This window comes from Anarhichas minor, unplaced genomic scaffold, assembly GCF_050575085.1.
Source record: "Anarhichas minor isolate MPS153535 unplaced genomic scaffold, ASM5057508v1 ptg000022l, whole genome shotgun sequence".
NCBI classification, from domain to species: domain Eukaryota; kingdom Metazoa; phylum Chordata; class Actinopteri; order Perciformes; family Anarhichadidae; genus Anarhichas; species Anarhichas minor.
This window is the reverse complement of record NW_027466468.1, coordinates 3,241,030-3,256,492: the sequence shown is the minus strand read 5'-3', so window position 1 is coordinate 3,256,492 and position 15,463 is coordinate 3,241,030. Positions and strand designations below refer to the sequence as shown.

The following is a 15,463-nucleotide window of genomic DNA, read 5'->3' as shown; positions in this document are numbered from 1 at the left end:
CCAGGAGCCTCGGAAGCAGCTGTCCAATCCCAGACGACTAGAGGGGAGCGATCGAGGCCGAGGGCTGGCCGACAAAAGATGCAAGGAGAGAGGGAGAGAGAGAGAGACTGAGAAGAGGAGACGGAGAGAACAGAACAAGTGGTACCAAAGACAGGAGGGAAAAAAAGGACACACTTCCAGTCCTGTCCAATCAGAGACATGTTGGCTCAGCAGTGAGTTGAGACCGATCTTACACGGGTACAGCCACTTTTGAGATTACAGTATTACAGACGGAACGGACACAACGGGACAATTTTTTTCTGATACTAGATCCAAACAACCCCCCCCCTCACTTTTTAGTCGTTTGCACAAAGTACTAAACAACCTTGTCGGTCACAACAGTTTTGCACAATTCACTGTACAGTATAGCGTAAACTGCATACGTGTGAGCAATGTGTGTGTGTTTATGTTTAGATGTACGTTTGTCAGAATGGATGGATGAACTATTTAGCCACTATGAAAAACAACCCAGGGTGGAATGTAGTCGGACTAGTTTCTCTTTTGAGCTGAAGCTGTAGCGCACTGATCTTCTCTGTGTTGGAACTCATTTCAACTTTGTATGACAGAGAGCTTTCTTTTCTTCATGAAGGGAAGGCTCCATCCTTGATCATATGGAGGTTCACTTTCACTGTCATAACATCTAATAAAAACCCTCCTGTCAACCATTATGTTACAATAGACATGGGCTGGGAAAAGAAGTGCATCTGTGCCCCATTATACACCAGCTAAATAGCTCACTGGGACATTTACTATGCTGCAGTTTGATCCTGAAGCTGGGAAAAGGTTCTAACTTTAATGGGTCACTTCACCCATGTTACTGTGTTAGCCGGCAGAAATACTCGCTCACTTGCCTCTAGTGGTATCACTCCATGCAGGGACTTTTAGTTTTATTTGTCCAGGTCAGATGACAGATTTACATGACACTCTCACTTATTATATTTCATTTATTTATTGGATGTGGGAGAGCTGGCTCAAACATGGTTAAAATCAAGATATGAGCCGTGCGGTTTTACAGCTAAATGAAACAAAGTGTAGTCGTACAAAGTCATCTTTGCTGCTTTAGCTGTTACTTTAGCTGTGAGGTTTCACTATTTAGCCTGTTGACTTTGAATTCTGTGTCCATAGATGAGCGATTAAAGGTACTGATTACAATTCATGTTTAAATGTAAATTTTGACCAGAGTTCCGTCTTTGCTTTTTATAAGTTTGATGGTTTGGTAAAGTTACTACAAGGAACTTTTCCCTGGTTATGAAACGGACTCAATGTAACGAGACCAGAAACTCTTTCAGCTCAGACTCCAGCAAACGCCTTCAAACCTCCGGCGGGAGGTGTGGAGCTCGGCACCAGGCCAGGAGCAGAGCTGCGCCACGTTTTCTTTTTTTTTGCCGGTCCCAGCTGATCTAGATGGGACCAGCAAAGACCAGGTGGTGGTCGGGAGGATCTTTCACGTTGTCCAGGACGAACTTATTTATCGACTTCGGCGGGAAGTGCCTGTGCTGGGGGACGGAGAGTAGCTGCATCTGGGCAGCTGGAACCGTCTGCTGTTTCAGAGCCTGGAGCTCACCAAACCGTCAACACCGACACCATGCTGCTGGAGGCCCAGGCCCTATTAATGGGCCCACTGGAGGGAAGGGAGGCACGGGAGAACCAGGACTCACTGTCAGAACCTGCTGCCAGTAAAATGAGTGGTTTTCCAAAGGGACTTTCCAAAAGCTGATCTTAACAACATGAAGCTGCGGTGCTCACAGAAACACTACTGCCTTCGTCCACTCGGGCCGCCAAAATCGAGACAAAATGAAAGTTCCTTGTAGTAACTAACTTGAGTTGGCCTCCTGCAGTTATCTGGCTCCTCCTACTAATGAGCTGCTCTACCTCTGACAAGGTGTGTCAAATCAAAACTCCATCACCTCAAAGAATCCAATAATATATCCGCTTTCTTAACCCTCCAACTTTTCCCACACACTGTTCCTCAAACAGCTGCATCTGACCAAATGAAGTCACAAGTAATGGTTGATGTGTATAGGAATGCCTAAGTGTCTGCTATTTGTAACTGATAAGTGCCATACTGCACTTTGTAGATACATTTGTAGTGAGGGTCAGGACCACTGCACCAGTGTGGTGTGAAATAGTCCAGTACTTATGGGAGTACCTGACCAAAATGGATTATTGTAGTACTTTGAAGTCCAGTCGTGTGGATCCAAGTATGTGAAGTAGATGACTCATCGCTAAAACAAGCAGTCCTGAAGTATGATAATCTGTAGTATTTTGATCTGCAGCGTCGTAGCTCTAAACTATTTCTCTCTATTCTCAATCTTTGATAGAAGCAGCGTTAACTGGAGCCAGGCTCCTCCTGAAGCTTTGACACCTTGTCCTCCATCTGATCTTTGTAGTAAACAAACCTATGCAACACATGACTGTAGACCGTAGTCTCAGGGTGGGCGGGGGACTGAACAAGCTCTGTATTTGTTTTTCAAATAAAGATCTCTTATCACATCTGTCGTCTCCTGGATTGTTGGGTGCTTCTTCATTGTCTTGATTCACCACATGGTACACTTACAAAGAACAAGTTGAATTCACCTACCATGTTTAAGTTGGAACAACTTCCCAAAATGAAGTAAACGTAACATAAGGTGAAAATATTTACTTACATTTTTAAGTAAAATCAACTTGTCCGATTTTACAGTCGGGGCAGGCTGTTAAACATACAGAGGTGAAGTACCAGTGCAGTACATAATACCAGTAATTCAACAGTGTGAACATACTCTAAGTAAGTTATACTCAAAGGTTAAAGTTGACATAGTGCAGAATGACACACTTCATATTGTTATATGTACATACTGTATATGTATTATACACCTTAATACAGTCTGTCAAATCTGAAGCTCTAAAGAAACTCATACCTGTGATCATATACACGTAGAGGAGAAATATGGTGCACATGTATTGAGATCCTCCTGGGTTGTACATCAGAAAACTACTTGAGTAGATGTATTTACTTACTTTTCACCACAATACAATATAAGACATGATCTAAAGAGATCCACAGCTGAACACGTGGAATAGTGGAACACCTTCACACTTGGCGAACAGAGAAATGGACACTACTGCCATCATGTGAAAACTGCATTAATATGTGCACGCTGCCATCTGGTGAGCAAACTGAAACAGCACCATTGGCAGGAATAAGAAAACACTGAAAGAGTTCCTATGCCAGGGACCCCCGACCTTGACATCTTAGCTCCATCGATAAGGGGAGTACGCCTGTGAAATGGGGGGGGACAAAGCATTGTGCAGCAGGAACAAGCACTTCAGTTTGTGCGAAGCACATATACTCTGCAAAAACTTTGTTGGACCTCCGAACTGCTCCTCTCCTATAGAGATCCCCTCTCACAGTACACTTGAGGCATATTTACTTCAAACATGGCTGAATTACCCACTAGGAATGTGCAACTGGCCCAGGACCCCAAACCCTCCCGGGCCGCAAGGCCCCAGGTGTCTGTGTAGCAAAACGTTTGCTGTTGTTTGAATAATTGCTTATCTGTATATATTAGACACATGGAGCCCATTACCTCCTTTACACAAAATATACACAATGATATGATGCCTCCTGGTGAGGCTCTGTGCATATATATATACAGTATATGTCATACATTTCTCCATTAATAATTTGTCAGAAAAAAAACATTTATTTCAAAATGATATGGTTTGCACAGCATAAAGTCTGTCAAATAATTGAACTGCACAAATGTGTTGACTTTCAACTCTTTTGTGAATATTAGTGAACCACAGAGAAAGCTAGGAAGTGCTTTTATGTCAAGAGTTTATATTGGTTTTTAAACGACTATTCAAGGGGAAGAATGAACTTTCACACTTAGTGTTGCAGAGAATGTGACATTCATCACTAAAGTGTTACGGGCAGCATCTTAATGGTGATTATGTTCCTCATGCTCTTTGCACCACTTTCATGAGGTTTTTCTTCTTATGTATTTGTTTGTGTGTCTTTTCCTGCCTATGCGTTTTATTTGACTTACAAACCCTTAAAACCCCAAATTCTCAAATCAGCTGACAGTGAAGTTTCAGATGAGTTTCTCCCTCCCTCTGTGCTTATTGTGTAAATAGAACCAAACCGGAGAATTCAAAAAAGTGCCATTTATATTTCTGTCCCCAATCCGTGCCTTTCAGATATGCCACGAAGAAAATGTGACAATTTCATAAATCATCCTTGATATGATTCATTTATCAAATTAATACACCAATGCACTGTATTCCACATGACCACGAGGTGAATCACCCCAGCAAATGCACACATAAAGCATTACCTGATTAAAGAAAAAAGGCGACTGTGCTTTTTTCCATTTAGTTTCACATTACAGATGCGGCAAGGAACATGTGTTGTCTGGATAGGAACCAAGTGATTGGAGTCGTTGTCACTGTTCTCACGTCCTGTTTGATGTGTAGTTGTATAAATATATAAATGAAAAATAAAAGAATGGCCTGGGTTGCAATAGAGAGATTGGAGGCTTTCTCACTGTTGCCTGCTGGTTGCTGTGTAATTCTTAAACATATAAATGAAAGATGAATCATTTTCCTTAACATGTATTTAATCTTGGATTCTCAGCAATAAATTAGATTCCAGCCCGCTGATGGCCTTTTGCTGCATGCAAGCTTAAGCCTTCATACATATAAAGTTGCTTTTGCACACAATGTAGTTTCTATCCAAGACACATGAACAAGTTGTGATAGGAATCACAAGAGATCCTTCCCTCCTGCGTAAAATGCTGCAGTTACCGTTTGTCTGGTCCCGACGGAGGGCTTCACATCTCTGTGGGAAGCAGCAGCAGCGATGGGGTTAGTCCCCTCTCAGGTCCTCCTACTGTGTGGGTCAGCTCAGCCTACCCTCTGCATCACAACAGATTGCCCAAACACAGAAGTGTCCTGCCTCACTCAAACAGCAACAGCTAGTGTTCCTCCACAGAGAAAGCAGCCGTGATTTATAGGGACCGGATACAGATGGGGCAGCTCACTGCCTCAGTTCTAAATAACGGTACTTATGACAGCTGTAATTCATGGGCTTTATGGTTCATGGGATGTACTCTGGAGGAAAACGTATAATTTTTACTGTAAACATCCCTCCCTTCTGCCAGTGGGCTTTGAAATGAGATCTGTTTGTGGCAGATGGGGTAACAGGGTTGTTCGGTATCACAATGTTCTATCTCCCATTGTTTTTTGGATCATAGCTGGATCTTCTCTGTGTCTGTGTGGGTTTGGTGGATTAGAAACTCTAGACGGGTCACAACTAACAGTTCACTTTAACATACTTCTTCAGAGAAAAACAAATGCGATGTTTGATTTGAGCCACAAGTGGTCAGTGCTGCCCCATTTTATGCTTCTGATGAAAGGTGCTGCAAAGGGGCATGGGTTGTTATTGTTTGTTCAGGGTATTTAGGGACCGTTAGTGCAGTTTACATTTTATAATAAAGAATTACACAACTAAGCACAATAGGTTTGTAAAATAAGGATTTTAATTCACCACTATTCAGGTCAAAAATAATGAAGAGATGCGCACACGCATGCAACCATCAAGCTAAAATAAAATGTAAGCAAACAGTAGCTGTGATTAATAGTTCTTACAATAGAAAACTATATGGGACAGAGTGATGCTGAAAAATGAATACATGCACAAAAATATAATGACAATGAAGAAAAAAAAGGAATACAAACAAAACTGATTAGCAAAGATTTGACTCCTTTATTATAGTTTAACACACAAAGCAAATTGTTTCTTGCGCTCTGTTCAAGTATGCTGTCAGTTTACACAATGTGGCTGTTCAACATGTAGCCTACTGCACCCTCAGAAAACAGAGGACCAGTTTGATAGCACCATTATGAAAGGCACAATAAAATAGGATTCACACACACACACACACATTATTGTATTCTTTAAAACAAGGACTAAAACTGTAAAAAAAGACAAAAAACAACAGTAAGTAGCTAATATCTGCAACTCTGTCTGAACAGGGAGAAATGCTATTCCATGAGCTTTCTCTGAAAAGATATCTGAGCTCTTCTCTTCTTGCCACTGGGTGTGGAAGACATATGCAAACAGAACACAACTGACAGTTAAAGTAAAAATCATACCATAGCATTTATAGTTATATGTATGGTTAGCATTAACACTAAAAAGTGTGTTACATTACAGTCATTTAGCAGACGCTTTTATCCAAAGCGACTTACAATTCAGAGTCTATCACATTTCTACACCGTAGGCACAACTACGGGAGCAATTTTGGGTTTAAGTGTCTTGCTCAAGGACACAGCTACATGCGACTAGCGGAGCCGGAGTTCGAACCACCGACCCTCTGATTGAAAGACGGCCCTGCTATCCACTTAGCCACAATCGCCCCACAGACTTGTGTTACAGACTACTGAAAACTAGATCCCGTTCTACATGATGCGGTAGTTTGGTGTATGCACCAAAAACGTTGTCATTACAATCTTCCAAAAATGGCAAAGAAGAAGAAAACACTACAAATTATATCATATTAAAAAAGAGTTTTGCTGACAATAGTTATAGCCTATGAATGGCCTCAAGAAGACAGAAAGAAGTTCTGGTTTTACACACAGTAGATTTTACTTTATGCAGCGTAAAGTACAACATATACAGTCGCGTATGTTGACACCTGTAGCATTCACCAGACACACGAGAAGTAGTCAAAGTGTTGGACTGTTTTGATCTGTGGAGCGAATGTGGTCAAATTGGAGCTTTTCTGGAAAGGTGCCATGCAACAGCAGCAGGGGGAAAAAATCAGTGGCGTGTCCCCAACAGCTGGTTTACATAGAAAACAATGAGTGTCGGTGTTTTGAACCCACATAACAGTTGCCCATTGTGCAAACAATGGGCAACTAAGCATCAGCCATCACAGAAAACATGTCCCGCTCTCTATTAAATACCTTCATGTGCCGTGTTTGTACGTGCTTGTTGATGCTGTGTTGCACCAACAATATGTGTTGATTGTGATGGAGAAAAAAGAATAAAGCCATGACACAGCTACATGTTGGTTGTCCTCTGCAGGCTAATATGACAAAGCATAGGAAGTGCCTTCAAAAGTTCAAACAACAGCCATCTCCGTCATGTAGCAATATGGTTTTCATATATCCCTAATGAGATTTGGTATCACGTCACATGACATGTAATCATTGACAGTTTAATTAAGGGCTAATATATTGGCAACTAAATTGACAGAGGTAATAGCCTGTTAATACCCTGGTAATAAGCCTTGTTACAATATTGGGGATTCAGTTCGGTTACCAGACAAAGATGAGGCACAAACAGGAGGGTTATACTGGGGAAAGACATCTCAGTAATAACCTTGTAAAACTAAGCATCATCTAGTTGTATTAGGGAAATATTTTCTCAAAAAATATTGGGGTAATATCAGTGAAATACCATCATAATTACAAGAAAACAACAGTCAAAATTCTCCTTCAAATGTTGTGATTTCGTACTTGGAAACACAGATGGTGGTTTTGTCATAATAACCAAGAATCAGGGCTGGAAAATACAAAACATCTGTATCTTCCAGATATGCTGGTAAAGGATGCTGTCCTGTTGTTTCCCTATTGTTAACAAGTTAATGTTGAGATATTTTTTTCCCTGCTGGGATGGTCTTCCTGTTATTCTCATGTTACTATGATATTATCAGCAATATATTAACCAGGTTATTGCCTCTTTTATTACCAGTGTATAGCCCCAATATTACCCTGTTGTTACCAAGATATTATCACTTTATTATCATGTGATCTCTGGTAAAAAAAGTTCTACCTGATATATTATTTATTTATGGAAAACAACAAAGTGTGTTATCATAACTATGCAGACGACACACACATCTACATAGCTATATCATCAGGGGACTATAATCCCATACAAGGGCTGGGTAACTGCATTGAACAAATCAACAACTGGATGTGCCAGAATGTCCTTCAATTAAACAAAGATAACATAGAAGTAATTGTTTTTGGTACCAAGGACGAACGATTGAAAATCACCGCTCAGCTTCAATCACTGATGTTAAAAACCACAAACAAGCCAGAAATCTAGGTCTACCTGAACAGCCTCATCAAGACAATTACAAAATCAGCCTCCTATCACCTGAAGAATATATCAAGGATTAGAGGACTTATGTCTCAACAGGATTTGGAAAAACTTGTCCATGCATTTATCTTCAGTAGACTGGACTACTGTAACGGTGTGTTTACAGGTCTCTGTAAAAAGTCTGTCAGAAAGCTGCAGCTGATTCAGAACGCTGCAGCTTGAGTCCTCACTAAGACCCCTTAGGTCGTCTGGGACCGGTCTACTTTCTGTTCCCAGACTCAGAACTAAACATGGAGAAGCAGTGTTCAGTTGTTCTGCTCCACATATCTGGAACAAAGTCCCAGAAAGCTGCAGGTCTGCTGAGACCCTCAGCTCCTTTAAATCAAGATTGAAGACTTTTCTGTTTGCTGCTGCCTTTAATTGAACCAGATTCAATTAATATATTAATCAATTTCCTGCATTTCTGCATTTTACTACTGTTTCTATTTCTTACACTGTTTTTTGTTTTGTTTTAATGACTGTTTTTATTGTTTCAATGAATGTTCTTAAATGTTATAAATGTTATAAATGTTTTTAAATCTCCTTTTCTTTTGCCTTATGTTTTGATGCTTTTAATGGTTTTATGTGAAGCACTTTGAATTACCTTGTTGTTGAAATGAGCTATACAAATAAACTTGCCTTGCCTTGCCTAGACAGCTATGCGTCCGTGTGTGTGCGCCCGCGTGTGTGTGTGTGTATGTGTGTGTGTGTGTGTGTGTGTTTGTGTGTATTTTTATTACTCCCCATGTGTACGGCTCAGAGCTGTTGGCTCCACACATGAGACAAACCATTGTGAGTGTGAATAGGGCTAAATAGCAGTGCAGGGGATTAGCATTAGAATGGTGTGCGAGTGCTGGAAGGCCAGTACTTGGTTTCTGTCACTGCAGCTCATGCTCTCTCCCCTCAGCCCTCCGCTCCTCCACACACTCCGCTCTGTGAGCTCCGTCAGTGGCGCCTCTCTCCGACTGCTCGTCATCTTCCTCACCTCGACCCTCCTTGTTCCTGTCTCCCCGCTGGCAGAAGCTGGTGACAACATGGAGAATCACCTCACCTTCCTGTACTTCGCATATGGCAGCAACCTGCTGAAGGAGCGGCTCCAACTCAAGAACCAGTCTGCTAAGGTCCACTGCGTGGCCAGGCTGAAGGTACGGTCTGATATCAGGAGCATCAATGTTCTGTCCCACGTGAGCTGTGCATACTTACAACCTTTTTCTCCTTTTCAGGACTATAGATTGGTGTTTGGGAACTACAAAGGCCTTGCCAGTGACCGGTGGCACGGAGGTGTGGCCACCATAGAGCACAGCCCGGGGGACGAGGTGTGGGGTGTGGTGTGGAGGATGAGCATGTCTGATCTGGAGTCTCTAGACAGGTAAAGTTCTCACTTATCAATTCCTTTAATGGCCTCCCCTAGATTGCTGTTCCTGTGAAACTGACCTCTACCACTTGTGTGTTTTCATTTGCGTGCATGTGTTCTCAGTCAAGAGAATGTGACATTAGGTGCGTACACTCCCGTGGAGCTATCTGTGAAGACGAAAGAGCAGGAGCTCAACTGTCGTACCTACAAAATGAACAGCTGTGTGTACGCCCCACCATCGCCACAGTACCTGAAGGTAAGACCGCTTTCTCTGCATGCATGCTTGTGGGCTCGGAGCCCTTACATCTAATGGAGGAGGGATTCTTTCTGGCATTTCACACACAGACAAAATAGAACACAGATCATAAGATGATAAGTGCAAAAGTGCAGTTTAGAAACTGTGCATGTGTTGTGAATGCCAAACAAGTTCTTCAACCCTGAGAATTTCATCATTCCTAACATTTTAGATGATAAGGCTGATGTTATTCTACATTTTTTTTATTGCTAACAATTCCCACATAAAAACCCAAACCAACAATGTGTTAGTCCGTCTTCAAATACGTTCTGACTTCAGTGGCACTTAGCTTAAAGCCCATTGGTTCCTACTGAAGATGCAAAACTTTAAAAATGGCTCATGAATACATAGTTTTATGTTTTAAAAAGGTTCAGGCATTTCCTAAAACAACAGGTCACTGTAACTATTGGCAAACATTACCGAAATAGGAGGAAATAGTATATTTATTGGGGACTATTTTCAGTGGTGGCAGAAGAGAAGAGATCATTTATTAACGTAAAAGTAACAATACAGCAATGTATGCTTTTATTCAGTATTTCCCTCTGAAATGTAGTGGAGCAGAAGTATGAAGTGATATAAAAAGCACAAGTGCTTCAGAATTTAGAAGTAGGCCTACAGTTCATGAGTAAATCTACTTTTCTCAAGAACTATTTTCAGCTTCAGATTAATCCACATTTGGTGCCTAAGTGAATACTTGGGTCAGCAGGTCGGTGTGTATGGGATTGAGTCAAAATAAACTACAGTGTGTGTGTGTGTGTGTGTGTGTGTGTGTGTGTGAGTGTGTGTGTGTGTGTATGTGTGTGTGTGTGTGTGTGTGTGTTCATGGTTACGAAGGAATATGCCAACAGAAGGGCTTATTGATGTGTTTTTAACAACATGGAGCTCTCTGGCACAGAGGAAGAAGATATATCAGGCTTTGATATACACACACTACTTGTTAGGAGACACAGTCACTGCTGGCTTTGGTCTAGTCGTGGAAATTCTCGATAAAAAATAAATACATACACTCGGTTATGTATATTATACACCTCAATAAAACAAATGCAGTCTAATACAACAGCCCTGCAATAAATCCTTCATGAAGGTTCAAATGTTCAGCTTTTGTTGAAGCTGATGATTTGACTGTATGTTCATTTCGGAGGATGCAGTTTGTGGTGCTCTTAAATTGACAGGTGTTTCTACTATTTTGTCCACCTCATTAATATCAATGAGGGGAGGCTGAATAACATTAGCACCTTGACATTGGACAACATCAGCATACATATTACCCAGCGATCATCATTGCATATCTGTTTATCAAAAATACCAAAGAAACTAAGAAATGTATAATTTCTTTGAATAGTTTTTATATGTAGAATAAGCATATCATTTTGTTATAGATTGCTACTGACTTCACCAAAAAAAAGAAAGAAGCCATGAAGGTGATGAGTTTTCCTTTTTCAAGGTGGATACAGCAAATGACACCATTCATAAATCAACTGGTTTCTTGTTTGAACACAGGCGTATTTCTGAGGTGAATCCATCCCAAGAGCCTGTTCTCTGCTCAACACATTGGTGGAGGCCCTTCTCTCTCTATGGGCCCTCCCATTCCAAGGGCCCCCAATGCATCCTCACTGTCTGCACTGACTTTAGCTACGCCCCTGTGAGGTGCTACATTTGCAATCTGCAACAATGAAAACTATGATACCATCTTTGCATTTGAAGTCATTTTCTGCACAACTTTATAATAATATAATTATAATCAGTCACCCGTTAACGACATTATAAACCTTTTACATTGTTTTTAATGGACCTTTCTCACTCTATGTGATTCTCTGTGAACGTTTTACAGCTCTGACAGCTAGTGAGCTAGAGCACCAGACTGTTCTTTTGCACATGTGAGAGCTCCAAACATGCTTGAGGGAAAGGCAGCGTGCGGTCACGGCTTTGTCTTCTATAGGGGTGCATGCAAGACTCAACTCTACTGTTCCCTCCCTCTGTTATGCTGGGCCTCGTCCCTGTTTGAGCTGCTAGTGGTTCTCAAAGTTACGGTGGTCTTTGGATACCGACATAGTGTAGCTCACGCGGCTGTTATACATATACAGAACAATACAGCGTCCAGTACAGAACAGAGGTGGAAAGACTATATTTACCCTCTGCTCAGTATCTGCTTGTATAATTCATTAATTCAGAAGGCCTTTACTTTTTCAAATAATACTTTGTTCTCTTACATTTAACCAAATTGTGACTTTGTAATATCCTCCGATATCTGACCATCTGAACCAACTCAACACAGCTGAGTTTCAAAACATCCACAGTGAGCTGGGAGGAAACTTGGGGATTTGTGGCTGTTATTGGTTATAAAGAGAGAAAATCAGGGACTTTCTTCATGGACAGTCAATGTATTCAACTCCATCAACCACTGCAGGTGATCATGATGGGAGCAGAGCAGAACGGCTTGCCAAAGGACTACCAGGAGAAGCTGAGAACAATCAAGACCAACATGTATGAGGGTCCTCTACCCATGATGGCTGAACTGGAGCGAGCCAGAAGGAGAGCCAAAGAGAGGGCCAACCACCGTTCCGATGCCTGATAATCCAGCAGAATCCAGGTCCACTTTGTACTAGGAAAATCCTCATAACACTGTATTCGACCTACTACTGTGGCCTTAACAAGTTCACCTTAGCTAGCTGATTAATGGCTAATTTGGCTAACCTTAATTCCAGCAGCCTGGTCTATGCGTGGCCACTGTCATCCACTGATAGATTACAGCATTGATGGGTCTGTGATCCAACTTGAGTTGCCTAAACAGATGAATATAATACTCACATTGTGACAGTATAGAGGTGTGAGATCCACCAGAAATGTTGCGTGATTACATATTACCATAAGGAACAATAACACAGGTTATTTTCTTCTTGGCTTCACCATCGTGCCTTTATGTCTTTTGTGGTTGAAATATAAGACTACCATATTACAATGCTTGTTTCTTGCTTGTAACAAGACTTTGAGTAATGGACAACTAAAATATTCCTTAGTTGGCCAAACCAGCGTTTTTGTACCGTTGTGGCATGGTACTGCAAGTAGAGTATTGCAGAGTGATTTGTCACTTCTGCCCCACAGTACCAATCTACAATAAAATAACTGCCTGAAATGATAGCAGGTATAATGTTTTTACCTAAATAAAGCTAGTTAATAAAGTTAGTCACTGCTGGTGTAATATTTGTGATGCTACTTGTCATTTCCCACATAAGGCAACTGTACCATTGTGTAAAACATACATTAAAGTGGTTTATGTCAACAACAATGACACAACTTCTACCTTGTCATTTCACTTAACTAAACAATATGATAGAATAAGGGAATCTGCTCAAGACTGAAATGAACACACTCTCTGTATTCACTTTGTACATAGTAGCTTGCCACACATTTCTCTTTGACATTTCTCAGTTAAAATGACTACATTACCTGCAAACTTCCCTTTTGACCTTTAACCTTTGCAATGTTTAATAACATTGTTTGCTCTCTCTCTGATGAAAGAAACCAACAAACCACTTGTAACTGTTGTTGTTTTTTTTGTAACATCATCACACGCTGCGACCAATGCTGAAACGTCAACACACAATCCGACCACTGGTGTAACGCTATTACTCAATCCGACAAATTGTGTAGTCATCACTTAATCCGACCAATGGTGCAATGCCATCAATCAATCCAACCAATGGTATACCATCATTACTCAGGCATTCACTCAGTGACAGACTAGCTGGATAGTATGGAAGCTAATATATTTAGTTTAATATTGGTTAGTTGTATCACCATATTCTCCTGAAGCAGCAGACAGGCATCAAGTGGCCAGATGAACTTCTCTGGTTGTGGAAGCTACATTGTGGATTTTGGGAATGAGGTCAAGAAGGACTACATTACATTACATTACATTACAGTCATTTAGCAGACGCTTTTATCCAAAGCGACTTACAATTCAGAGTCTATCACATTTCTACACCGTAAACACAACTACGGGAGCAATTTTTGGGGTTAAGTGTCTTGCTCAAGGACACATCGACATGTGACTAGCAGAGCCGGAGCCGTGGATTGAACCGCCGACCCTCTGATTGAAAGACGGCCCTGCTCTCCACTTAGCCACAGTCGTCCACGACTACCTAATGTTGGCCTTCAAACGGTTCAGGCAAACCATCAGAAAATGAAAAGACTAAAGTAAAATGAATATGTATTTAAATTAGTGCTGGGCAACGATTAAAATATTTAATCGCGATTAATCGCATTGTTATGGCAAAGTTCAATAGTGAATTCAAAAGTAGTGTATTGCGCACTTTTATTTTAAAAGTACTGCTATATGAACAAAAGTGCAATAACATTTGGTTTGTAAACACTTTAAACAAATAAGGTGCTTTTTAACAGCAGTATCCCCTTTACACAGTAGCAGTTAAAATACAGTTATAATGATTCTGATATTCAGCCGGTGTTCATAACTTTATCTTCATGTGTGTAATAGATGCAATTTGAAATATACACCTTGAAAACTGCAAACCTATCAACTTCTTTTTTTTGTTTGTTAAATTCTCAGTAGTGATAACTAAATGATATGCTTATTATACATATTACAAACAAAACACTTTAAAAACTCGACAATATGTATTTTAATATTGTCACTGTTGTAAATTGTTTGATTGCATGATTTACTTTTATTGTGAAGAGCATGAAAACGGAAGTGCTTTTACTTTGAAGAGACAGGAAGTAGAATGGTACGTGTTCTTGACGCTAACAATATTGATGATAAGTAGAAAACCACATGTCGGGTGCAAGAGCGTGTTGTGTTCACTGTAACACTGTAATACTGCAGTTCATACAGTAAAGTATTCCGTTCAAACAAGGCCACTATACTGCAGAGAAGCTGTTCTGGTTCATGGAAACAGGACACAGTATTGACCTCCTTGAGAGTTGGGCCTTTAAAAATTCCATGTCTGTTGACAAAACATGTCCCCCTCAACCCCCCTCTGCCAGCCAGACTGCTCTACAGCATCCCTCTCCAGAAAAGCTCTCTTCCCTTCACACAATGTGTTTTCCTGGCCTCTTCACCACCCAAGCAGTGCTGTGACGAAATCCCAAATAAACATAGCATCTGAGACAGAGGGACGTATCTAGGACAGAGGGTTGTCCTGTCTGTGGGGAACAAGGCAAAACAGATTCTTCTCTGCTGTGCAGCTGCAGCTCGCGTTCATAGCATCACATGACCTCCAGCAGTGTGGAGCAGAAGGCTGAACACTGGACACTCCAATCACGTTCCTGTCACACAGACCAGGACCTACAGTGTAGTCAGTTGGAAGTGCCCTATTTGCAATTTGATTCTAATTATTTATAAAAGCTGCCATGAGAGCCAGACCAACTTTAACTGCACATTCATGCGTACACAATGGGTTACCCCATGTATCCTGGATTCCTGTGGAGCTTTAGTTGTGTGCACCCTATGAGATTAACACTATACTGTATGACAACAAGTTGCAATCAAGTGGGGGAAGTTTGTCAGGACAAGAAAATGAGGTCAGCAACAGATGTGGCAGAGAAACTAAAAGAGCTTGTCACCGCAGCGGCTTTTTCCGATGTGATCTTAACATCAAAAATGTATTAACCCCCTTGAGTG

The 15,463-nt window shown here is 41.0% G+C and overlaps 1 protein-coding gene across 1 annotated transcript; it reads left to right on the top strand.

The window, feature by feature from the left end:
* Window positions 1–9,207: 9,207 nt before the first annotated feature.
* Window positions 9,208–12,394, top strand: ggctb (gamma-glutamylcyclotransferase b). The gene is made up of 4 exons (XM_076096672.1): window positions 9,208–9,318; window positions 9,397–9,542; window positions 9,651–9,783; window positions 12,230–12,394. Exons 1-4 carry the CDS (start codon window positions 9,208–9,210, stop codon window positions 12,392–12,394), a joined length of 555 nt encoding a protein of 184 aa, XP_075952787.1.
* The last annotated feature ends 3,069 nt before the right edge of the window (window positions 12,395–15,463 follow it).

Excerpts from the sequence above, each read along its gene's own strand:
- ggctb (XM_076096672.1), top strand. The coding sequence starts at position 9,208 with ATGGAGAATCACCTCACCTTCCTGTACTTCGCATATGGCAGCAACCTG. Across the intron at positions 9,543-9,650 it reads GATCTGGAGTCTCTAGACAG|TCAAGAGAATGTGACATTAG; the intron begins GTAAAGTTCTCA and ends ATGTGTTCTCAG. Across the intron at positions 9,784-12,229 it reads CATCGCCACAGTACCTGAAG|GTGATCATGATGGGAGCAGA; the intron begins GTAAGACCGCTT and ends CAACCACTGCAG.